Source organism: Hypanus sabinus, chromosome 11 (genome assembly GCF_030144855.1).
Source record: "Hypanus sabinus isolate sHypSab1 chromosome 11, sHypSab1.hap1, whole genome shotgun sequence".
Classification (NCBI taxonomy): domain Eukaryota; kingdom Metazoa; phylum Chordata; class Chondrichthyes; order Myliobatiformes; family Dasyatidae; genus Hypanus; species Hypanus sabinus.
Genome location: NC_082716.1, coordinates 89,961,170 through 89,988,233, shown reverse-complemented (window position 1 = coordinate 89,988,233; position 27,064 = coordinate 89,961,170). Strand labels below are relative to the sequence as shown.

The window sequence follows — 27,064 nt, the reverse complement described above, 5'->3', positions numbered from 1 at the left end:
AGGGACTTGCAAGTGAGAACTTTATATGTTAGATATTGCCAGATTAGTTGGATCAGTTGCTACTGAAGGCCAGCAGGAATAAAAACTAATTGAAAATGGATATTTGGGATTTAAATATGATAATTATTGAGGATAAATCATGCAATGAAAGCTGAAGAAGCTATTAGAGTAATAGAGTAAAGAACTTAAGCTGTAGGTTTTTGCAGTTGAAGCAGAAAGGAAGTAGAAGTGGTCAGCCTTAATGAAAAAAGATCCAAGGTTATATCTAGCTCAGCTCAGTTTTCTAGACCTCAGAATCATGTAACACTACTCTTACTTATAGGACTTAGTTAATAACCATTTGCTTTAGGAGCATTTTCATTGTACCATACTAGTGCTATTTGATCAGTGGATAAATTCTAAGAATTTTTGATCTGCCTTGTTCAATTTCTCTAGTGTTTATTTTGAGGTGTTTAATTTATCTGCTGATAAACAAAGTTAAAATTACTTCTTGTGCTCTTGAATTATTTCTCTAAAGTATATTTATGTTTTTAAAAAAAATAGATTGTTGACATCAGTGAAGTGTTTAGAAATACAGAGATTTCCTTTTTGCGTGATGCTCTCTCCCAAACCTGTGGTGTTGTACGGGCAATCTCAGTCACAGAAGGGGTGGTAAGTATAACAACATTAAGGTTTGCCCATGAAGTATCTCTGTCCTCTGTTTGATCTGTAATTTTATATGCAAAATCACTACGTATTTTACTACCTAAACTCTTGTTCTCTTTGCTCTGGCTATTCTTTGTTCAGCGCAATCAGTTTCAACATCTAGTTTGCATTGTATGTAACTTGCTGTAGTGTAAAGATTATTGTGATCTTCGACACTTCCCACAACTGTGCTTCATTTCAGTTTTACTATATGAGAATCCACTAAGTAATAAAATAATGTCATGTCATTAGCCCGTGGACTATTGTGAAATGCCAGAACATGTGTAACAATGCACTTATCTGAGAGTGGTGTACTTTAATTATCAAGAATAAAATACAAAAGTTACAGGAAGGTTGATAATAACAAGGTCCAAAGTAATACGTTCATATATTTTAGTTCATATATAGCATATTGAATTTAATTTCAAAGTCTTAATTCATTAGTATACAATGTTCAAAAATATTATTTAAGTAATTAATACAATTACAGATCTGTAAAAGGATTTATCTTAATAATTGGGCTTTTTTACTGTGGGGTTGTTCAGTCAAACACGAGGTAAAATTCTAAGATGTAAATCGATGAATTTTAAATTGATAGCTTGAACCATGCAGTCATTCAGAAGGGCCCAGTAAAGACCCAAGTAGATGGACAGTCAGCCTCCCATCTGTTCTGACACTGTCCTAATAGAAATAGAATCTCCCACTTTGAGTGGGAGAGAAATAGTAAAATCATACTTTTTATATTTAATTCTATCAGTATTTCCATTCTTTCAGAAACTTCTGAAAAGGAAAGATTTGGAAGATCTCAAGAAGTTGGCAAACACCCAGTTTAATCAGGTAATTTAGTGGTACCTATTTCTATAGAAAATTATTTTGCGAAGATTCAAGTTATAAACAGTATGTATAGACTGTAAGCTGGATCTTTCTCCCTTTCAAGATCAATTGTGTTGTAAAGTATAGAAATATGCTTTTATAATCTGAACAGCATGGTTTCACAACTACTTAGTAAATCTTGCTCTGTTCCAGAACACAATCTGTATTGTCACGGTTCTGAGCAGGTCCTTAAAATTTGAAGAGTCATTATCCAAGATCACAATCTTATGGAAAATCTTGTTTTTTGAACAGTAATAAATTATTCAAAGGTGCCAGCTCAAACTCATTGTGTGTTATTTATTACCATAAATTCCAGTGTATAAGACCTAAAATTTGGCCCTAAATTTTGGTCCTAAAATTAGGGAGTCGGCTTATACAGAGAGTGCCAACTTTGGAAAAACGAATACACAGAAGATAGGTTGTATTCATTAGTTGTATTTGAGTTAAAATTGTTGTACTGTCGACACATGAATTCTTTGAATGGCTTGTTTAAACTCACATCTAGCGGCTGGAGTATGAATGTCAAATCACTGGGGATGACTGCAATGTCCATACGTTCAGCTTTCAATGCTGCTTTTGTTTCCTGACAAGTGCACTTTGAACATGTCCCAGACAAGTAGTGACTTTTCCTTCCTGAAACCTTCGGGACATCGACGTCACACCTCTTTAACCCACTTCAAGCAACCCACTTCGTCCACCCAGCCATGTTCTTGAATGTAAACAACTCCCTGTGGGAATTTTCTGAGCAATCGTTGTTTTTTGTCTCAACACAAGATTATGTCTATTCATAAATCGGGTGCCCCAATTTCGCGTAGCTTTGAAATTTTCGCTAACCTCAGGGTGTTTTTCGGCCCATTTCATAGTTTGAACTCAAATCATTTCTCTGGTAACAATGTATCCAGACGATCGCTGGTGATTCACCCACTCTAAAATTTTTTCTTCGTACTCTGGCCTCTGGCATGTTTTACTTTATTGTTAACAAACAATTGATACTAGAGCATACAATCATCACAGCAATATTTGATTCTGCGCTTCACGCTCCCTGGAGTACAAATCGAAGTAAATATAATAAAAACTTAAATTATAAATCCTACTTAGAAAATAAAAAAAGGAAAGTAAGGTAGTGCAAGTCAGGTCTGGATATTTGGAATTATGGCCCAAATCCGGGTCAGGATCCGGTCAGCGGTCTTATCACAGTTGGAAAGAAGCTGTTCCCAAATCTGGCTGCACAGATCTTCAAGCTCCTGAACCTTCTCCCGGAGGGAAGAGGGACAAAAAGTGTGTTGGCTGGGTGGGTCATGTCCTTGATTATCCTGGCAGCACTGCTCCGACAGCGTGCGGTGTAAAGTGAGTCCAAGGATGGAAGACTGGTTTGTGGGATGTGTGTTTTCCCACGGTTTGCACATTTTGTCTTTGGCATTTCCCTCAGCGTGTCCTCTGCCTTTCTCCACTCTCTCACTTGTTTCTCGTTTACACTAAACTTCTTAGCAATTGCAGAATTATTTGTTCCTTTAGCAAAATCAACAACCTTCAGCTTGAAGCCAGCATCATATCACATTTGTTTTAATCTTTTGTATATGGTGGTCGCAAACTCAATACTGAGTACACGTACTGATCCCGTCACCCTGTATTATGTTTTAACGCGATTACGATGAGCGCTAAATGGTTTCACGGGGGTTACATTTCAGAGGATTCTTTACCATTGGGAACCTAATCCAAAACTTCCCTCCCTGATTTATTTATTAAGAATTCACTTATAACACTTACAATGTGTAGGCTTATTTTCTTAGCAGGTACTGGTTCACAAAATTTCCAGGTTCTGGATCTGGCAAAGCTGAGTACTGCCATGTGAGATCTTGTGATCTTCTCTGGTTGAATCAAAAACCTCTACAAAAGGAGTCAGCTTGTGCCAAACATGCCCTAATACAATTCAAGGTGGTACATAGGGCTCATATGTCCAAGGACAAACTTGCTCGATTTTATTCTCATTTTAATCCAATCTGTGACAGATGTCACTCTGAAATAGCCTCATTGACTCTCATGTTTTGGTCTTGCCCTTGCTTGCAAAAATACTGGAAAGATATTTTTGGTATCATTTCAAAAGTTTTGAATATTAACTTGCAGCTTCATCCTATTACTGCAATTTTTGGCTTACCAATGGTGGATAACAGTTGTTTATCCCTCTCAGCTTGGCGGATGATTGCATTTGCCTCACTAATGCCTAGAAGATCTATTCTGAACTAGAAAGAAATTAATCCTCCAACTACATTTCAATGGTTTTCCCAAACTATTTCTTGTTTGAGTTTAGAAAAAATTAGAAGTGTCATTTTTGACCCTTTGGTCAAATTTGAAAAAACCTGGAGTCCATTTTTTCAGCATTTTCATATGAGTTAAACTGACCTTTCCCGAACCTTTTTCTTATCAACCTAATTATTTGGATAGAGGTGTGGAGTTATAACACTTCTGTGTATATTTGATATGATACAATAGCCCATGTCGGTTAGGTTTTTTTGGGGGGGGTTTTTCCCATTTTTCCATTTTTTGTAACACACTGTGAGTTGGGAGGTTATTATATTTGGGTTATTAACTGTTTATATTTGTATTTTAGCCTTATTAATTATATACTCTCAAGCTCTCTGTATTTGATGTTTCTCCTCTTATGTTTGTTTGAAAACTAATAAAAAGATTTAAAAAGAAAAGGGGGTCAGCTTATACACTGGAATTTACAGTAATCAGTTGATAGAAAACAAAACAAGTTTTCTAAGTGAAATGATTACAGATCATGTTTTGGATGTGGTACTGTGCAAAATGCTTGCATTAACAATATAAAGGTACTCTATTTTAAAAAAAGACACCAGACAATAAAGTCATAAGCTAATAAACTATTAAGTTTAATATTAAAGTGGGTTTCCATTAAGCATTGAAATATACACATAATAGCACATGAGCATTTGATGATTAAATAAGAGGTCTGAAAATTCTGTCACAGTAATTCAGCATTGACAGATACAATTGGTAAAAGAGTGACGAGGAATGGATTTGAGCCTCAGATGTCAATAGTAGCTTGTCGCAGATGTCCAGCAGATGGAGCTCATTGTGGGGGTGTAAACTCATTTCACATCTGAAAAAAGACAAAACACAAGTAAAAATAATCTAGATATTACTTAGACCAAAGAGATTGGAATGCTTATTTACAAAACTCACTTTAAGTTCATGGACAGATATAAAAAGCATTTAGAGATCAAAATTTCATTAACTTTTGTTCCATCTTGTGCAAGGGTGACAAAATTTATTTATAATGAACTCTGATTCAACCCCATTTGCGCATTGTTTTCATTTTGGGGCATGTCATCTCTGGAAAAGCAAATTGCTTAAAAAGGAAAGAGTTGATTTTCACAAAAATAATACAATTGCTTATATGATGATGACAGTTTGTCTAAACTCTTATTTCTATAAGATACAAGATTATGCAACTAAGTAGTTTAAAATAAAATACTTGCTGGAATGGATACAGTTTTACTTTGCTGGAAAATATAAAACAAGCTGAGATCTTAAAGTAAGATCCAGGTCACTGAGGAGAGACCTCTGAAAGTGATTTTTCCACACCCCCCCCCCCCCCCAACCTTAAGGGTGGATTAAAACCAAACTACCCTGTTTCTCTCTTCCCTACTCCTCTTCCTAAAACACTATCGTTGACCAATCTGAATGACATCTTCACTGAGTTCAGGTTTTTTGGAACTTTGACTTCTCAGATTGTTAAGTATTGCTTCTCAGATCTCAGCAGGCACAGGTTTTTCTTATACTTTCTGTCCCCTTTTAATAAGATACCTCAATCATGACTGTGATGGTGTAGTTTCCTTTCAAGAGAAATGATATATGGATTTGAAATTTTTAGTATTAGCTTTTATGGCTTTTAATAAGGCTGTTGCCTCAGTTTTGTAGACACTAGAATATTTTTCTGTACATTTTTATTGTAAACATTGACAAATTGTCAAACAATTATGTACAACACAAAGCATATAGCATAGCATATGGTTTTAAATGGGAAAGTAGTGTTCAGACAAAAATAGTAGGAAAGCTGTTTCATTTTGTGATGATATTGGTTTTGCTGACTACGAAGTTCTAAACTCAAATGAAGACCTTAGCCTCTCACAAGTACTCTCACTAAAGGTAGATTATAGTGTAACTACCCAATCTTCAAAGACTTGTTTACTTCCCTGTTTGTTCTCCATGCCCTCTATTGGAGTGGGTAACAAAGCAGTTTAAAACACAATTTATTTACAGTGATACACATTTAAATCCAAACAACGCTCTTAAAACACGTTTAAAACTCACAAGGTTTTTGTCTCAAAATCCTCACAGAAGATACTTTTCTAAATTACAAAACTATTTCTAAAACACAAATCATTTCCAATGCACAAAGTATAAAGCATCTCTTAAAACAGAGTACAAAGGATTTCCAAAACATTGCTACAATTCCAATAAACTAAGAAGGCTTAGCAAAGAGCTGCAGGTGAATGAGTCATTTGTTGCAGAAACTGAAGCTGGAGAAGTGGATTCTCCTTCACCCTGTGTTTCTTTCATATTTCTTGATATTCCTTATCTCATTCCTAATAAGCCTGAACTAGTCTCTGCACATACCCTTTTTCTCTCACTTGGGTGACTTCATAAACACGTGATATTTCCTAAGATACTCTTTTAACACAAACAGTCTAAAGGTATTTTTGGAGACAGAGAGTTGTTAATGTTCAATGTTTGCAATTAATGCTGTGAAGCTAACTTCCTTGAGCACATAAAATCTTGTATAAACACATTAGTTATTGATATGCTAAATGATATTGTCCATGTGTTCTGCAAGCTTCCTTGAACTAAGCAACTAAGAGTCAATTTGTCTGTTTGAAACAATCCAAATTAAAAAATCATTGTCTTGTACAGCATTTCTCGAATAATAAGACAGTGTGGCGGCCCGCACACACGGGACTCGAACCACCATCGGGAGCCGCAGGCAGACACGTGGTCTGCTCAGGGCGGACCTTCCAGAGACAGTCTGATGTCACGTCTGCCCCGCGGGTCGCAGGGACCCATGGGAGGGGAGATATAAACGCGCGATTTTGAATCAGTAAAATCATTGAGTTCAGCTCTCTCTGCCTCTGTGTGTTTCTTTAGTAGCACTTTGCGTGCAACTACATTGGTGACCCTGACGTTCCAGATGGCATCTGGAACTGGCGACTCAGCAACCAGCCATGAGTTCGAGCAACACGCACAGCGCTGTCTCTCTGAAGCTCCCGACTTTCTGGGCCACTCAGCCCCACGTTTGGTTTGAGCAGGCTGAGGCCCTGTTCAATATCAGAGACATTACAGCCAACGCCACGCGGTACTACTACGTGGTCAGCACGCTCGACCAGGAGACGGCAGGCTGGATCATCGACTTCCAACGCCAGCCACCAATGGAGTACAGATGCACTAAGCTTAAGGCGCTCCTGATCCGTACCTTTGGACTCTCCCGCCGCGAACGGACTGCGCAGCTCCTGCACCTGGACAGCCTAGGCGACCACATGCCATCCGAGTTCATGAATGGTATGCTGGTGCTCATGGATGACCATAAGCCATGCTTTTTATTTGAACAGTTTTTCCTCGAGCAAATGCCAGAGGACATTCGCCTCCTGCTCATGAGTGAGGATTTCAGTGACCCACGCAGTGTTGCAGCTAAAGCAGACGTCCTTTGGCAGCGTGGGGAGGTTGGCCTACCACGATCGCACGCCCCAAAGCTGCTGAGACCCACGGGGGAAAAAGACGAAAGTTCAGAACAATGGTGTTTCTATCACCAAAGATGGGTCTCATGTCCACCATGTGCTTTTCCGGGAAATGCCAGGGCCAGCCGTCGCTAATATCTACAACAGCTGGCCACTGAGACAGCCTCCTGTACCTCTGGGACCGACACTCCGGGCGGTGCTTCCTGGTAGACACCGGGGCCGGTCAGCGTACTCCCCCCCCCCCCCCCCCCCAACATGGACACTCGTAACGTGGTCCCAGGCCCGGAACTCACCACTGCAAATGGCACCAGTATTCAGACGTACTATTCAGTGAACTATCTCACTGCATTTCAGGTCCAGCTGTTTCACTTGGACTTTCACGTTGGCAGTGGTGTCACAGCCACTACTAGGGGCAGATTTCCTACGAGCCAACTGCCTCCTGGTCAACTTGAAAGGCCGGCGTTTGGTCCACGCCGAGACATTCCAGACTTTCCAGCTCGGAGAAGCCAAGCTACCAGCCCTCCACCTGGATTCCGTAACCCTCTCGGGTAACGAGTTCACCAGGGTTTTGGCGGAATTCCCCTCCATAGTCACCCCGCAGTTCTCCACGGCCGACCCCAAGCACAGTGTGCAGCACCACATCCCCACACAAGGACCGCCGCTGCACGCCCGAGCTCGCAGGCTCCCACCCGACAAGGAGGAGTTCTGTAAGATGGGAATCATACACCGCTCAGACAACCTGTGAGCATCCCTGCTGCATGTGGTGCCCAAGTCCACAGGAGGATGAAGGCCCTGCAGGGACTACAGAAGGCTCAATGACGCCATAACCACCAACAGATACCCAGTACCACACATCCAGGGCTTCATGGCAAACCTGCACGGAGCGACTATCTTCTCGAAAATTGACCTGGTCAGGGGATACCATCAGATCCCAGTGCACCCCGATGAAGTGCCCAAGACAGCCCTCATCACCCCGTTCAGCTTGTTCGAATTCCTGAGGATGCCTTTCGGTCTCAAGAATGCAGCACAAACTTTCCAAAGGCTCATGGACTCGGTGGGACGCGGCCTGGATTTCGTTTTCATTTACTTGGACAACCTGGTGGTCAACAGTTCGCACCAAGAGCACGTGGCACATTTGCGCCAGCTCTGCCAACGCCTGAGTGACCACGGACTGGCAATCAATCCAGCGAAGTGCCAGTTCGGGTTGACGAAGGTTGGCTTCTTGGGCCACAGAGTCAACTGACATGGCACAATTCCCCTACCGTACAAGGTCCAGGCCATCCACCAGTTCCCCAAGGGCCTGCAGGAGTTCGTAGGGATGGTAAACTTTTATCATTGGTTCGTGCCGGCGGTGGCCTGCATTGAGACCCTTGTTCTGCCTGATGGCCGGCAAGGCCGAAGAAGAGGCATGGGACGCGGAGTCCACGGAGGCATTCGAGCAGGCCAAGGAGGCGCTGGCAAAGACAGCCCTCCTAGTGGACCTGAGAGTCAATGTACCCACGGCACTCACAGTCGACACTTCCGACAAGGCAGTCGGCAGAGTCCTGGAGTAGCTCATGGAGGACCAGTGGTGACCGCTCGCTTTCTTCAGCTGGCACCTACGGCCACCAGGGGTGAAGTACAGCGCCTTCAGCAGAGAGTTGCTAGCGCTCTACCTGGCTGTCTGGCATTCCAGTACTTCCTCAAGGGAAGGGAGTTCACCGTGTATATGGACCACAAGCCCCTCACCTTCGCTCTGGCCAAGGTACCCATGGTTGGTTCGGCAGTAGAGGCATCTGTCCTTTATTTCAGAATTCACCACCGACATCCACAACATCGCAGGGAAGACACCGTCTCGCCCCTGCCACCACTCAGTAGGCATATCGTCCTCAGGAATAGACTACGCAGCACTGGCGGAAGCACAACGGTCGGACACCGAGATCCTGGCTTACTGCACCATCATATCGGGGCTCCAGTTGGAGGACGTCTCGTTGCAGCGGATCAACTCCTATGTGATGTGTCTACCAGCAAACCCCGACCTGTGGTACCAGCAGCATGGAGGTGCCGGGTGTATGAGGGACCCTTCAAGGTGATCCGGCACAACGGAACCACGTGTGTCGTGGAGGTGGTGGCCGGGAAGAGACTTTTACAGTGGACCGCCTCAAACAGGCGCACTTGGACATTGAGCAACCAATGAGGGTACCCGAACCGCGGTTGTAAGGCCGGTCACCCAGGCAAGCCACTCAGACCGGGGGCTCCACTCCCCTGATGGGCGTTTCTTGGGGGGGGGGGGTGGCCCGCACACGCGGGACTCGAACCGCCATCGGGAGCTGTGGGCAAACACGCGGTAGCACGTTTGGAACTACCCGCTCGGGGCGGACCTTCCAGGTCGCAGGGGCCCATGGGAGGGGAGATTTAAGCACTCGATTTTGAATCAGTAAAGGCATTCTGAGTTCAGCTCTCTCTGCCTCTGTGTGTTTCTTTAGTAGCGCTTTGCAGGCGACTACAACAAGATACTGCTCTTCACTGACAGAGCGTCTTCTAAGTACATAGCTGTGTCTTGCAAAGCTGTTTTTAACTTCAAGTTGATTACTGCTTTCTATTTCCATTTTAACTGAAGACTGACTTCCATTTATGACCAAAAGTTAAATGAGCTGTTAGTTGGAAATTTACTTATTTCATTTGTGATCTTACAAGTGGCAGCTACTATTTAGAAAGCAAGCTTAGCAAAAAACCAAGAAGTGAATATCCATCATAATCTGCGCTATTCTTAACCCCTAAAAGTAAAATAGGTAGAGACATGAATTAAAAAACTTATTGATACAAAATCAGGAGGCAGGAATAGCAGAAAGTAGATATCCTGGATGAACCTGAACATTTACCTTGAGTTTTTACATGGCACAGGTCCAGCAGAAAGTGGCATGGAATTATTAACGATGAGTAGATGCTGTTGTCACTACACAGTACATTTCTAGACTATGACTCCATTGTTATACCAAAACCAAGTTCCTTCATTAGGTTAACGTTAAGGGGTAGTTTACTTACCAGTCAAAAGCCGTTTCTGCTGTGCTAGTTGTTGATTGGCCCGTTCAAGGGATGCAGCAGCCCTTTCCCTTTGGTTGCCTTGCACACCGTGGCACCAGTGTCCAGTTCTGAGTTATTCAGGGATATAAGAATAGCACATACAAGAGTCATGCTGGCTTTCCTTTGTCTCCAGTGGCTCCTCTTCACACTGAGGCTGCAACCAGTGCTGAAGAACTATTAGGAAAGTAAGCTGCAAATATAGGGGGACCCATGCACACACTTCGCTAGGTATCTGTTGAATGTTTAGTGTTGTAGTTGTGTAACTTGGGGAGAATTAATGAAGTACCTGCGAGTTTGAAGTGTTACTGAATGCTTAGTGTCAACTTTTGTAACTTGGGGTGGCTTAGATGTTAGTTCAAATGTTTTACTGTTTGTTAATGTGCTTAATTGTAAACAGTGTCTTCTGTCTCACTTACCATACCGGTGAACCTGCTTCACCATAACAGTTACTTGGCTACCTTTTCTGCTACCCTTCCAGAAAACCATTTTCAATACAAAATCCTGGATTGAGATGGCCTTTTCATTTCAGTCACAAAATGCTACTAGACTTAAGAAACTGAACAAAAGAAAAGGAGTAACCACTGTAGAAATGGAAGATGATTCTTCCTCTATCACTTGTGATTCCTCTCACCCTACAGGACATAACATTTTTTGCACTACATTCTGATGGTACATGGAAATCTCCACTTGCCAAATTCCTTACAAATGTGGAACGATCTCAGCTATGTCACGCAACGAATCTCCATAATGATGATGTGCTGATACTTGCCACAGGTGACCAAGCAAAAGTAGTAAGTTTTTATTTATTATTAGAAACCAAACATTAATTTGTAAATGCATAGATTCATAAAGGACAATTGGAAATCATTAATATCCAATTAACCAAAATGATGAACTGCCAAAGGTGCTGTGCATTTTAATGTGGGTTGTCAACAGGTATTCAGTAGTGTCATACCAGATCCCCATTAAGACAGATGCTGAAAGAATTAAGACAAAAGTGGCAGTACAAATAAAAAATGTGTTCAGTAATAAGATGTAAAGGAAATAAAAAAAATAATTTACAGAATGGGAAGTGGCTTTTAGTGAAGTTCCCCAATGATCATGCTCCATTACTCGGAGCATAGTTCCAAACTGGAATGTAATCAATAGTCATTAGCATCAGTATGGATTTCAGGATGAAAAGTTTGTTGGACAAGATCATGCATTTGAATGAGAAGTGATGCAGTTTGGAAGGACTAGTGTAGAATGACTGTATTAAACCATAAGACGTAGGAGCAGGACTAGGTCATTCAGCTCATCATCTCTGCTCTGCTCTATGAATAATGTGATTAACATCCATTTACAGAAACACAAATATGGCAAATTGGGAAAATCTCTGTAAATGTATTATCAGACCTTATCAATCACTGATTAGACTTTAAGTGGAATTTTATGGCAATTCCAGATGACACTCTTCTGGAACAGAAATTTACAAGGGATGAGGAAATTCTGTTGTAGAGCTGAGTTAGCCAAATAGACTTCACAGGTGATGAAAGGGTGTAGAAAAATTCCTTGTGGCATTTGAGCCACTAACCATTGGCAAAAGAGTTAACTGGGAGAGGAGGTAACAGGAACATTCTACCTGAAAAGGCAGTGCAAGTAGATATTACAATTTTTTTTTCAGAAACGGGGTTCTGGAATTAAATAAAAGAACCACATGGAATAATATTTGAGCTGTTCATGGATGTCTTGTACCATATCTACATTGTATCTGCAAACAAAGATGAGTGAAGAAGCATATTTTTGATTTTGATAAATAATGAGCATTGCTGATAATTCAGGAAAGAGTTTAATTGTAGAACAACTTTTGAGCTTCGGATATACTCAGGTGCAATCTCCTTCCTACCTTTGCACTGGTGTGTTCTAGCTTACTTTCAGACTAGCTTTCAAGTTTTCCATTATAACTCTATCATATACAGTGTGTGATCTAAAATGAGTTGAGACATTTATACCAGTATCTTTTCCCTCAGAGTGCTGCATTAGGGAAGTTACGGCTAGAATGTGCCAACATACTGGAGTCCAGAGGTGTTGCTGTCCGAGATCCAGATATGTTCAATTTCCTCTGGGTTCTTGACTTCCCATTGTTTCTACCAAAAGAAGAGAGACCTGAAGAGTATGAATCTGCACATCACCCCTTCACAGCTCCTAACCCAGATGATGCCCATCTCATTTACACAGATCCTGACCAGGTAATGGCATCTAAACATAAATCATAATAGCAAATTCTTAGATCAATCAGAATCCTCAAATACAATTAATACGTTGTTCATTTTTAAAGAGAAGTTCTTACATTTTTATGCCTTCAGATATACATGAAATGTCAGTATCTAATGCACCAGCAGGCCTTTGATTCAAAGATCATTAGATTGTGCAATTGTGGAAAAAACACCTCAAAGCTCATTGGGGAAACAATACTTGGAGAATAAGTCTCCTACATCTCATAAGGGCTGACTTAATACAGGAAATATTGCAAATGGTTTTAGCATTAGCTCACCAAAGAGATTCTCAGGCATCAAGGTCAAAACTGTAGCAAACCCACAAGAATAAAAAAAAGGACTGTTTTAGGGTTTTTAGGGTTTATTCTCCTGCAAATCTGTGTCACTAGGACCAGTACAAATATATTCAGGTTCCTAAGTAACTATGTGAATAATTGATATTAGATGGATTTTGTTTCATTTGAAATCTGTGAAGATTTGCTCTTACATCCAGAACATGCTGAGAGACTCTGCAGGCCCTTTCAAAGAACTTAGAACAGTCCAGCACAGTATGGGCCCTTTAGTCCATAATGTTGTGCCGACCTATATAAGCTATTCCATGATCATTCTAACCCTTCCCTCTTCCCCTCCATTTTCTTACATTCATGTGCCTATCTAATTCTCTGAAATGTTTCTGTTCTATCACCGCCCCCTAGCAGTGCATTGCAGGCACCTACCATTCTGTCTAAAAAAAACACCTACCTCTGACATCCCTAAACTTTCCTCTGCTCACCTTAAGCAGATGTCCTCTGGTATTGACCATTGCCACCCTGGGGAAAATGTTTCTGGCTGTTCTCATTATCTGTGCCTCTGATAATCCTATACACCTCTATAAAATTGTCTCTCATCCTCTGCTCCAAAGAGAAACACCACATGAAAAGCTTGTCTTCCATACTGTTCATACAAATCAAATCATTACACCACTGACCTGACTGCCATACCCGTTGCCCTAACTGCAATAAGGAGAGAAGCCTTATCTGAACCTCAGCTTAGACCAGGGGTGGGCAAACTTTTTGACTTGAGGGCCACAAAGGGTTCTAAAATTTGACAGGGGGGCCGGACCAGGAGCAGATGGACGGAGTGTTTTGGTAATACACCTCATAAGAGAAAATAAAGTATCATGGGATATGTAGAAAACATGTGCTTTAATTTCAATTGAAAATGAACAAATGCATTACAACAAAATATCTGTCTTTGAAGTCCCATGGTATTTAGCTATTTATTGAAATGACTTTTAAAACACTGAAAATTAAATGAATAAAATACAGCTTTTTTAATAGTAACAGTTATTATTTTAAAGCACTGAAAATTCTGTTACCCTTCAAGATATTATCATCATCACTCTCCTCCTGCCTGTCTTTATTTCAAAAACAGTAGGAGATGCAGGTCTACTTGTCCTGCTCCTTCTTATTCAATTGTCCCCTGTGCCAAAACTCAACAACGACCAGCCAGTATGCGGAGCGCGTTATTTGATCTGGAGCGCATTTTTTATTTTGAGAACGTACGTGCACCTGCGCACTACTCATGTCCATCACTTAACAGAAATGACATGTAACATGTAAGGCTTATTGAAAAAAATATTTTCAAATGCATTTTTTACATAACACAACAAAGAAACTTATTTTTAATTTCAGTAGGAACAGTGTTGTTGGTCTCCCTTTTTAGCCAGCGCATCAAAGTCTGGATTTAGTTTTGTTGTGGCGATTCTCAGGATGGACCTGAGGTGTTGGTCAGTTAACTTGGATCTGTGGCTGGCTTTGTTGATGTTCATGACGCTGAACGCCTGTTCACACAAATAGGTCGAGCCGAACAAAGAGTAAAGCGCAAATGTGGAGTAATACGCTGCACCTCAACAAAGGTCAATGTGTAGCGGTGTGCTACATGCAGCGCTAAAATTACGACACGGAGTCGGTAACTGCAGTCGAAGAAAAAAACTTTATTCGAAATCCCCAGCCTCACTTTTAAGCCTCCCTCAACCTGCCCCCCTGCGCAGAGGCTCCAAAGCTCTGTGCTCGCAAATCCCCGCAGGCTATCTCCCTTAGCCGGAACGCTGGCTAATTGTGAGCCGGTTCGGATGTGCCAGGAAAAGGGTCGCCACAAATGTATATAGAGTGCGTCATCTATTGGGAAAACGCCAGAATTGCGGGGGAAAAACGTTAACAAGGTTTATTAATATAATTTCATCAAGTTCTGCGGGCCGGATTAAAAAGCTTAACGGGCCGCAGTTTGCCCATGCCTGACTTAGACTCACTTACGACACTTCTTCACTCTAAAGTCTCTTGAGCCTTTTTCAAAAGTGATTGAATTCTGTTTTCCATTATTCATGATTGGCCTCTTGACTTTCTAGCCTTTCCAATTTCAACTTTAGAGTTGCAGCATCCAAGGGATATTTGCAATTGCTTTACTATGGCCAGATTCTGTTTTCTGCAGGTGAGGAGTCAGCATTATGACCTGGTACTGAATGGCAATGAAATAGGAGGAGGCTCCATTAGAATCCATAATATGGAATTGCAGCGCTATGTACTGGAATCAATATTAAAGGTATGTTGCTCAACTTGTATTGCTTATATTGCTTGTGTGTAAGTGAAGTTACAAAGGAAAATCTTTCTCAAATGTTGTACCTTTGTATAAGATACATCACAAGTACAATCACCATAGCATTTATCAAAATACATAGAATGCAATATCAGTAAATCAGTAAGCTGACAATCATCTTCAACTTGACTGCTATCTTATGAATTTGGTCTTTATCAGAGACAACTGATTTGTGCAAGCTCTAGGCCATAATTATTAAATCATTACCTTTTGTGAAATGAAAGTTGGTGTGCATGCTTTTAAAACAAAAATAGAGCAGATTAAAATATAGCTAATTAGTCTGTGTTACGTATAAATTATTTAGCTACTGAAGATTGAACAGAATAAAAACCTTAATTATTGGGTATATTGAAAAGAACACAATTTGATCTGGCTGGGTATGAGAACTGGTCTCACAGACTTGAACATTTTCAGCTTAGAGCTGGAGTGGAAGTGAAGTTGAAGGGAGGAACTTAGCTGGACACTTTGATCCCAACGCCATATATGTTACTTAATAGGTGGGATTTTAGCGAGAGCAGGAACAAGTGTGGGATTGAGAGTCAAGCATGTATGAAGTAAAGATTTTAGTCCTTAAACTTATCCATCAAGCACTGAATACCTACTGCCTGTAGAGATGTTGGAATTTATTCAAGTGGAAATAATGAAACATGGTTGTGATAAGTGGATATAGTTTTCTGAATCTGTAACCTAGAGTCCCAAATGCTGGATTGTTAACTGCTAGGATGGAGGATGAAGAAGTAAATGCCATAGTCCCTCTAGGAATGATTTTCACAGAAATGTGGCCTGAATCAGAATCCCAATAATTCTGAAGGATTGACAAAGTGAGGAGAGTTGTAGAACACTACAGCACAGAAACAGACCCTTCAGTCTACCTAGTCCAATCCAAAATGTTATTCTATCCAGTCCCATTGCGCTGCATCTGGACCAAAGCCCTTCATACCCCTCCCATCCATATATTTGTCCAAACTTCCACACTCACACCATCCTCGGAGTGAAGAAGTACCCTCTCAGGTTCCCCTTAAATATTACTTCTTTTACCCTTAACCCACACCCTATACTTCTAGTCTCATCCAACCTCAGAAAAAGCCTAGTTGCATTTACCCTATCTATATCCCTCATATACCTTTAACAAATCTCTCTTCATTCTCCTATGAGGAGTAAAGTGCTAACCTGTTCAACCATTTCCTAACCTAAACACGAGGAAATCTGCAGATGCTGGAGATTCAAGCAACACACGCAAAATGCTGGTGGAACGCAGTAGGCCAGGCAGCATCTATAGGAAGAAACATTGTCAACGTTTCGGGCCAAGACCCTTTGTCAGGACTAACTGAAAGAAAAGATAGTAAGAGATTTGAAAGTAGGAGGGGGGAGGGGGAATTCCGAAAAGATAGGAGAAGACAGGAGGGGTGGGGTGAAGCTAAGAGCTGGAAAGGTGATTGGCAAAAGGGATACAGAGCTGGAGAAGAGAAAGTATCATGAGATGGGAGGCTTAGGAAGAAAGAAAGGGGGAGGGGAGCACCAGAGGGAGATGGAGAACAGGCAAAGAGTGATGGGCAGAGAGAGAGAGAAGAAAAAGGGGGGAAAGGGGAAAATAAATAAATCAGGGATGGGGAAAGAAGGGGAGGAGGGGCATTAACAGAAGTTAGAGAAATCAATGTTCGTGCCATCAGGTTGGAGGCTACCCAGCCTCCCCTCTCCCCCCACTTTCTGCTTTCCGCAGGGATCACTCCCTACGCGACTCCCTTGTCCATTCGTCCCCCCATCCCTTCCCACCGATCTCCCTCCTGGTACTTATTTTTGTAAGCAGAGTAAGTGCTACACCTGCCCTTACACTTCCTCACTCACCACCATTCAGGACTCCAGACGACACTTCACCTGTGAGTTGGCTGATGTGGTCCACTGTGTCCGGTGCTCCCGGGGAAGCCTTTTATATATTGGTGAGATCCGACGCAGACTGGGAGACCGTGTCACTGAACACCTACGCTCTGTCCGCCAGAGAAAGCAGGATCTCCCAGTGGCCACACATTTTAATTCCACGTCCCATTCCCATTCTGATGTGTCTATCCATGGCCTCCTCTACTGTCAAGATGAAGCCACACTCAGGTTGGAGGAACAACACCTTATATTCTGTCTGGGTAGCCTCCAACCTGATGGCATGAACATTGATTTCTCTAAGTTCCATTAATGCCCCTCCTCCCCTTCTTTCTCCATCCCTGATTTATTTATTTTTCCCCTCCCCCTTTTTTTCTCTCTCTCTGCCCATCACTCTGCCTGTTCTCCATCTCCCTCTGGTGCTCCCCTCCCCCTTTCTTTCTCCCTAGGCCTCCCGTCTCATGATCCTTTCCCTTCTCCAGCTCTGTATCCTTTTTGCCAATCACCTTTCCAGCTCTTAGCTGCACCCCACCCCCTCATGTCTTCTCCTATCATTTTGGATTTCCCCCCTCCCCCTCCTACTTTCAAATCTCTTACTATCTTTTCTTTCAGTTAGTCCTGACGAAGGGTCTCGACCAGAAACGGCAACAGTGCTTCTTTTTATAGATGCTGCCCGGCCTGCTGCGTTCCACCAGCACTTTATGTGTGTTGCAACCATTTCCTATAACACTTGGAGTCCCAGCAACATTTTTGAAATTTTTCGCTGCACTTTTTCAATCTTATTGCTAACTTTCCTGTAGGTAGATGACTAGAACTGTATATAATACTCCCAAGTTTGGCATCACCAGCACTCTTTACATATTCAACATAACATCCCAACTCCTGTACCCTGATTCATGAAGGCCAATGTGCCAAAAGAGTTCTGTATGATCCTGTCTACTGTGATGCCACTTTCAAGAAATTATGGCTCCATATTCCCAGATCCCTCTGTTCTGCCTCACTTTTCAGTGCCTTACCATACATTGTGAGGTTAAACCAGGGTAAGACAAATACAAAGTGTAACACCTCACAATTGTCTACATTAAATTCTATCTGCCATTTTTCAGCTCCTTTTTGCAGCTGATCCAGATCCTGCAGCAAGCCTTGATAGTCTTCCTCACTGTCCATTACACCCTCAAACTTGGTGTCATCTGCAAATTTGCTGATCCAGTTTTCCACATTATCATCCCGGTCACTGATAAAGATGCCAAAAACAACACCAGACCAATTCCTATAGCACACCAGGCCTCCAGTTAGAGACACAGCCTTCTAGTACACTGCCTTCACCTGCTAAGCCATTGTTGAATTCATTGTACTACTTCATTCTGAATACCAACTGACTGAGCCTTCTTGACAGACCTCCCATGCAGTATTTTGTCAAAGGCCTTGGTAAAGTCCATGTCGACAAATTCACTGATGTTTCTTCATCAACTTCAGCAAACTTGAAGGCAAAATATAAGGCTATTGGTAGGATAAGTGTGGAGGAAGAGAGTGATCTTGTGGTATATTGGCCTTCATTAGTCAGGGAATTAAGTTCAAGAGCTGCAGGGTAATGTTGCAGCTCTAGTCAAGTCAAGTCACTTTTATTGTCATTTCGACCATAACTGCTTGTACAGTACATAGTAAAAGTGAGACCATGTTTTTTCAGGACCATGGTGTTACATGACACAGTACAAAAACTAGACTGTACTAAGTAAAAAAACAACACAGAGAAAGCTACAGACCTACACTGGACTGCATAAAGTGCACAAAACAGTGCAGGCATTACAATAAATAATAAACAAGACAATAGGGCAGCAAGTTGTCAGTCCAGGCGCTGGATATTGAGGAGTCTGATAGCTTGGGGGAAGAAACTGTTTCATAGTCTGGTCGTGAGAACCTGAATGCTTCATTGCCTTTACCCAGACGGCAGGGGGAGAAGAGTTTGTATGAGGGGTGTGTGGGGTCCTTCATAATGCTGTTTGCTTTGCAGATGCAGCGTGTAGTGTAAATGTCTGTAATGGTGGAAAGAGAGAGACCCCAATGATCTTCTCAGCTGACCTCACTATCCACTGCAGGGTCTTGCGATCTGAGATGGTGCAATTTCCGAACCAGGCAATGATACAGCTGCTCAGGATACTCTCAATACAACCCCTGTAGAATGTGATGAGGATAGGGGGTGGGAGATGGACTTTCCTCAGCCTTTGCAGAAAGTAGAGACGCTTCTGGGCTTTCTTTGCTATGGAGCTGGTGTTCAGGGACCAGGTGAGATTCTCCGCCAGGTGAACACCAAGAAATTTGGTGCTCCTAACGATCTCTACCAAGGAGCCGTTGATATTCAGCGGGGAGTGGTCGCTCCATGCCCTCCTGAAGTCAACAACTATCTCTTTTGTTCAGATTCAGAGACAGGTTGTTGGCTCTGCACCAGTCCGTTAGCGGCTGTACCTCCTCTCTGTAAGCTGACTCGTCGTTCTTGCTGATGAGACCCACCACGGTCGTGTCATTGGCAAACTTGATGATATGGTTTGAGCTGTGTGTTGCAGCACAGTCATGGGTCAGCAGACTGAACAACAGTCGACTGAGCACGCAACCCTGGGGAGCCCCCGTGCTCAGTGTGCTGGTGTTGGAGATGCTGCTCCCGATCCAGACTGACTAAGGTCTCCCAGTCAGGAAATCTTGGATCCAGTTGCAGAGGGAGGTGTTCTGGCCCAGCAGGCTCAGCTCTCTAATTAGTTTCTGAGAGATGATTGTATTGAATGGTGAACTGAAGTCTATGAACAGCATTCGAATGCACGTCTTTTTTGTCCAGATGGATTAAGGCCAGGTGGAGGGTGATGGAAATGGTGTCGTCTGTTGAGCGGTTGGGACGGTACGCAAACTGCAGGGGGTCCAGTGAAGGGGGCAGCAGGGTCTTGATATGCCTCATGACGAGCCTCTCAAAACACTTCATGATGATGGATGTGAGTGCAAAGCTCTAGTTAGACCACACTTGGAGTATTGCGTTCATTTAGGGTCTGGATGTGGAAGCATGAGAGAGAGTGCAGCGGTTATTTACCAGGATGCTTCTGAATTGCAGAGCATGTCTTATGAGGATATGTTGATTGAGCTAAGGCTTTCTTCTTCATAGAGAAGAATTATGAGAGGTGACTTGATAGAGGTGTACAAAATTATAAGAGGTGTAGAGACAACCAAAAACCTTTTTCTCCAGGATGAAAATGGCTAATATGAGGGAGCATAACTTTAAGGTGTTTGAAAGAAAATATGGGGGGGGGGTTGTCAGGTATTCTTTTTACACAGTGTATTGGTAGTTGCATAGAATGCACTGCCATGGTTGGTGGTTACGGTGGCAGTAGTTGTCTCTCAGGGTCCGAGGAAGACTAAATGTTGTGCAGTCATCTGTGGATACGCATGTGGCTTCGAAGGCCAAAGCACACATTCAGTTTTAGGTTGGACATGGAATGGCGGTTGTTGGAACAGGTGCATACACAGCTTTGTGGCACGTTGAAAAATACTGTGCTATATGTTTTATAACCTTCCTGTTAACCACCTCAAAAAAACTATGAGATTAGTTATATTTGACCGACCACACAAAAGCCATGTTGATTATCCTTAATCAGACTCTTGGCTGTCCGATATATAACTTTTTTATACATATCCTGTCCCTTGGAATACCTTTCAGTAATTTACCCAGTACTGATGTCAGGCTCACCGGCCTATAATTTCCATATAACCATATAACAATCACAGCACGGAAACAGGCCATCTCAGCCCTCCTAGTCCGTGCCGAACTCTTAATCGCACCTAGTTCCACCTACCCGCACTCAGCCCATAACCCTCCACTCCTTTCCTGTCCATATACCTATCCAATGTTACCTTAAAAGACACAACTGAACTGGCCTCTACTACTTCTACAGGAAGCTCATTCTACACAGCTATCACTCTCTGAGTAAAGAAATACCCCCTTGTGTTTCCCTTAAACTTTTGCCCCCTAACTCTCAAATCATGTCCTCTCGTTTGAATCTCTCCTACTCTCAATGGAAACAGCCTATTCACGTCAACTCTATCTATCCCTCTCAAAATTTTAAATACCTCAATCAAATCCCCCCTCAACCTTCTATGCTCCAATGAATAGAGACCTAACTTGTTCAACCTTTCTCTGTAACTTAAGTGCTGAAACCCAGGTAACATCCTAGTAAATCGTCTCTCTAATTTATTGATATCTCTCCTATAATTCGGTGACCATAACTGTACACAATATTCCAAATTTGGCCTTACCAATGCCTTGTACAATTTTAACTTTACATCCCAACTTCTGTACTCAATGCTCTGATTTATAAAGGCCAGCGTTCCAAAAGCCTTCTTCACCACCCTATCTACATGAGACTCCACCTTCAAGGAACTATGCACTGTTATTCCTAGATCTCTCTGTTCCACTGCATTCCTCAATGCCCTACCATTTACCCTGTATGTTCTATTTGGATTATTCCTGCCAAAATGTAGAACCTCACACTTCTCAGCATTAAACTCCATCTGCCAACGTTCAGCCCATTCTTCTAACCGGCATAAATCTCCCTGCAAGCTTTGAAAACCCACCTCATTATCCACAACACCTCCTACCTTAGTATCATCGGCATACTTACTAATCCAATTTACCACCCCATCATCCAGATCATTTATGTATATTACAAACAACATTGGGCCCAAAACAGATCCCTGAGGCACCCCACTAGTCACCAGCCTCCATCCCGATAAACAATTATCCACCACTACTCTCTGGCATCTCCCAGCTAGCCACTGTTGAATCCATTTTATTACTCCAGCATTAATACCTAACGACTGAGCCTTCTTAACTAACCTTCCATGTGGAACTTTGTCAAAGGCTTTGCTGAAGTCCATATAGACTACATCCACTGCCTTACCCTCGTCAACATTCCTCGTAACTTCTTCAAAAAATTCAATAAGGTTTGTCAAACATGACCTTCCACGCACAAATCCATGCTGGCTACTCCTAATCAGATCCTGTCTATCCAGATAATTATAAATACTATCTCTTAAGAATACTTTCCATTAATTTACCCACCACTGATGTCAAACTGACAGGTCTATAATTGCTAGGCTTACTTCTAGAACCCTTTTTAAACAATGGAACCACATGAGCAATACGCCAATCCTCCGGCGCAATCCCTGTTTCTAATGACATCTGAAAGATCTCGTCAGAGCTCCTGCTATCTCTACACAAACTTCCCTCAAGGTCCTGGGGAATATCCTGTCAGGATCTGGAGATTTATCCACTTTTAAATTTCTTAAAAGCGCCAGTACTTCCACCTCTTTAATTGTCATAGGTTCCATAACTTCCTTACTTGTTTCCCACATCTTACACAATTCAATATCCTTCTCCTTAGTGAATACCGAAGAGAAGAAATCGTTCAAAGTCTCTCCCATCTCCCTTGGCTCCACACATAGCTGACCACCCTGATTCTCTAAGGGACCAATTTTATCCCTCACTATCCTCTTGCTTTTAATATAACTGTAGAAACCTTTCGGATTTACTTTCACCTTATTTGCCAAACCAACCTCGTATCTTCTTTTAGCTTTTCTAATCTCTTTCTTAAGATTCCTTTTACATTCTTTATATTCCTCGAGCAATTCCTTTACACCATGCTGCCTATATCTATTGTAGACATCCCTCTTTTTCCGAACCAAGTTTCTAATATCCCTTGAAAACCATGGTGCTTTCAAACCTTTAACCTTTCCTTTCAACCTAACAGGAACATAAAGATTCTGTACCCTCATAATTTCACCCTTAAATGACCTCCATTTCTCTATTACATCCTTCCCATAAAACAACTTGACCCAATCCACTCTCTCTAAATCCCTTCGCATCTCCTCAAAGTTAGCCTTTCTCCAATCAAAAATCTCAACTCTAGGTCCAGTCCTGTCCTTCTCCATAATTATATTGAAGCTAATGCTATTGTGATCACTGGACCCGAAGTGCTCCCCAACACATACATCTGTCAGCTGACCTATCGCATTCCCTAACAGGAGATCCAACACTGCCCCATCTCTAGTCAGTACTTCTATGTATTGTTGCAAAAAACTATCCTGCACACATTTCACAAACTCTAAACCATCCAGCCGTTTTACAGAATGAGCTTCCCAATCTATGTGTGGAAAATTAAAATCTCCCACAATCACCACTTTGTGTTTACTACAAATATCTGCTATCTCCTTACACATTTGCTCTTCCAACTCACGCTCCCCATTAGGTGGCCTATAATACACTCCTATCAGTGTTACTACACCTTTCCCATTCCTCAATTCCACCCAAATAGTCTCCCTAGAGGAGCTCTCTAATCTATCCTTCCAAAGCACCGCCATAAGATTTTCTCAGACAAGCAATGCAACACCTCCTCCTCTGGCCCCTCCTACTCTATCACACCTGAAGCAACTAAATCCAGGAATATTTAGTTGCCAATCACACCCTTCCTGCAACCATGTTTCACTAATAGCTACAACATCATAATTCCAGGTATCAATCAATGCTTTAAGCTCATCCACCTTTCTTACAATGCTCCTAGCATTAAAATAGATACATTTAAGATACTCTCCACCTCCTCCTCTCTTTTCATCCCTAACAATGCATTCAAATTTATTATCCTTTTCTTTCTTCTCCCTTACATCTTTGAGCTGAGCGCATCCCTTCTCCATTACCTGCCTTTCCTCCCTCACACACTATCTACTTACTTGCTCTACTGGTGAACTAACCGCCTCTCCCATAGTTTCCTCAAATTGATTCCCGCCCCCCCCATCTTACTAGTTTAAAGTCTGCCCTGTAGCCCTAGCAAACCTTCCCTCTAGGATATTGGTCCCCCCAGGATTGAAGTGTAACCCGTCGTTCTTGAACAGGTCACGCCTGCCCCAGAAGAGGTCCCAATGATCCAGAAACTTGAATCCCTGCCCCCTGCTCCAATCCCTCAGCCACGCATTCATCCTCCACCTAATTCCATTCCTACTCTCACTGTCGCATGGCATAGGCGGTAATCCCAAGATTACTACCTTTGCGGTCCTTCTTCTTAACTGCCTTCCTAACTCCCTATACTCTCATTTTAGGACCTCTTCCCTTTTCCTACCTATGTCATTGGTACCTACATGTACCACAACCTCTGGCTCCTCACCCTCCCACTTCAGGATATCTTGGACGCGATCAAAAACGTCCCGAACCCTGGCACCAGGGAGGCAAACTACCATCCAGGACTCCCGATCACCTCCACAGAACCGCCTGTCTGAACCCCTGACTATCGAGTCCCCTATTACTATGGTCCTCTTTCTTCTATCCCTACCCTTCTGAGCTACCTTCTGGGACCTCTACTTTTCGTGATTTTTATTAACAACCTGGATGTAGGGGTGGAAGGGTGGGTTGGCAAGTTTGCAGACGACACAAAGGTTAGTGGTGTGTGGATAGTGTAGAGGATTGTCAAAGATTGCAGAGAGACATTGATAGGATGCAGAAGTGGGCTGAGAAGTGGCAGATGAAGTTCAACTCAGAAGTGTGAGGTGGTACACTTTGGAAGGGCAAACACCAAGGCAGAGTTCAAAGTAAATGACAGGATACTTGGGAGTGTGGAGGAGCAGAGGGATCTGGGGTACTTGTCCACAGATCCCTGAAAGTTGCCTCACAGAGTAGTTAAGAAATTTTATGGGGTGTTAGCTCTCATAAGTCGAGGGGTAGAGTTTAAGAGTCGCGAGGTAATGATGCAGCTCTATAAAACTCTGGTTAGGCCACACTTGGAGTACTGTGTCCAGTTCTGGTCGCCTCACTATAGGAGGGATGTGGAAGCATTGGAAAGGGTACAGAGGAGACTTACCAGGAAGCTGCCTGGCTTAGAGAGTATGCATTATGATTGGAGATTAAGGGAGCTAGGGTTTTACTCTTTGGAGAGAAGGAGGTTGAGAGGAAACATGATAGAGGTATACAAGATGGTAAGAGGAATAGATAGAGTGGACAGCCAGCACCTCTTCCCCAGGGCACCACTGCTCAATACAAGAGGACGTGGCTTTAAGGTAAGGGGAGGAAAGTTCAAGGGGGATTTTGTTGTGGTTTCTCATGCCCCAGAAATGACCAAGAGACGCAGAAGATTCTTCAAGAAGGGTTAAACTTTAATTTGCAAATCAAAGCTGAGACAGTCATTGAGCTAGTCGCTGATTGCCCACCGATCCCCGGACACAGCATTTTTTATAGCAATCTCCTGGTCCAGTTCCACACGTACCACATGTATGTCCCATTGACTTAATTATGTTCTAATCTACATCTCTTAGCTGCCTCTCATTAACACACCTTTATCTTCTACATTCCTAGGATTTCATTTTGGTTACCTGCATAGCAAGCTGACTACATAGTTTTGGTTACACAGCAAATAATACAACTTTTATACTCCATAATATTTTTATACTCCAATATATCCCCCCTTTGAGACCCAGAGGGTCTCACACAGAAAAGACTAAGAGTCCGCGCACAAAAGCCCCAATAAACTCAAGCATTTATTCCCAAATCTCGGGTTAAACTATAATTTTCTGCGCCAAGACCTCAAAGTATTTTCTCCCTGTTACCCTGGGCCGCTGAGCCAAAAACCTGTCCCTTTGTACCTGAGACAGGGAAAAAGACACATAAGCCCTTACAATCTACTCCCACACTGTCGTTTTGCTCTTGTTAATCCTGCAGGTGTTGTAGGCTGTAACGATACATTTTCGGTGTTTCTTTCTCCACTAAGCTTGCTTCAGTAATTGCCACGAGCATTGGAAATTGTTTGGTTGCAGCACACACTACAAGAGATTTGAGACAAGGAAGAAAACAGCACAGCACAAACGCACAGCTCAACAATACAATACTGACAGTTATTGCTATTTTAGTCAGCCATGCTCCCCATCCTACGAGTCTACTTTCTAACCAATCAAAAAACTGATGTCTGAACCCTGCATTCTGTTTGACCTCCGTTCGCAGATTCTTTAATTTGTTCATTGCTCTGGTGAAAGACCCTTCTGGGCTAGTATTGTTCGGTATGAAAGTGCAGCATTGTTCTCCAAACATTACACACACACCCCCTTTTTCTGCCAAAAGCCAATCCAGTACCTGTCTGTTTTGCCACGCCATCCTGCTAGTTGCATCCAGCTGTTGCCCTAAGGCCTCCAGTGCATCATCGGTGTAGTTGATGAACCTCTGTTGATTGTAGTATATATAATTTATCCATTCAACATTTTTGCTTACCCCTATCACAGGTATGATAGCTTCCCAGCGTGTTATTCGATTAGTTTGCATGTGGTAACTCATCAATGCTAACGGTAAAGCATCGACCCAATTAAGTTTAGTGTCTGCACAAATTTTGTTTAGTTTGGCTTTCAGGGTTCCATTAATTCTCTCCACCATGCCCTCCGACTGAGGGTGGTATACACATCCAAATCTTTGCTTTATCCTCAGCGCCTGTAGTACCAGTTTGACCACTTTCTGGATAAAAGCTGAACCATTGTCTGAGCTAACTTCTGTAGGTATTCCAAACCTTGGGATCACTTCATTGTCAGAAATTTTACCACTGTCTTTGCCCCTTGATCTCTTGAAGGTACTGCCTCCACCCATCTGCTAAATTGATCAATTACTACCAGCATGTATCTTTTCCCTCTCACTGTCTTTATCATGTCTACGTAATCGATCACTAGATGTTTAAATGGTCCTTCAGGTACAGGAATGTGGCCTATTGGGGTTGTAATTCCCTTTTGAACATTATTCTGTGCGCATACCTCACACTGTGACAAGACAAAGTCCACTGAAGCCTGTAAATAAGGTGACCAAAAACCATCCTTCTTTATTTTCTTTATCACTTCCCCCCTTGCACAATGGTCCATCCCATGCGCTTCTGAAAT

At 42.4% G+C, this 27,064-nt stretch overlaps 1 protein-coding gene across 2 annotated transcripts in view; it reads left to right on the top strand.

The window, feature by feature from the left end:
- Nucleotides 1–27,064, top strand: part of dars2 (aspartyl-tRNA synthetase 2, mitochondrial) — a 91,709-nt gene that overhangs the window by 43,050 nt on the left and 21,595 nt on the right. For both annotated transcript variants that reach the window (XM_059984881.1, XM_059984882.1), the window contains exons 11-15: nt 544–651; nt 1,459–1,521; nt 11,012–11,164; nt 12,383–12,601; nt 15,098–15,208. In XM_059984881.1, the coding sequence (XP_059840864.1) occupies nt 544–651; nt 1,459–1,521; nt 11,012–11,164; nt 12,383–12,601; nt 15,098–15,208 (654 nt within the window). The remainder of the gene's footprint in view (nt 1–543; nt 652–1,458; nt 1,522–11,011; nt 11,165–12,382; nt 12,602–15,097; nt 15,209–27,064) is intronic.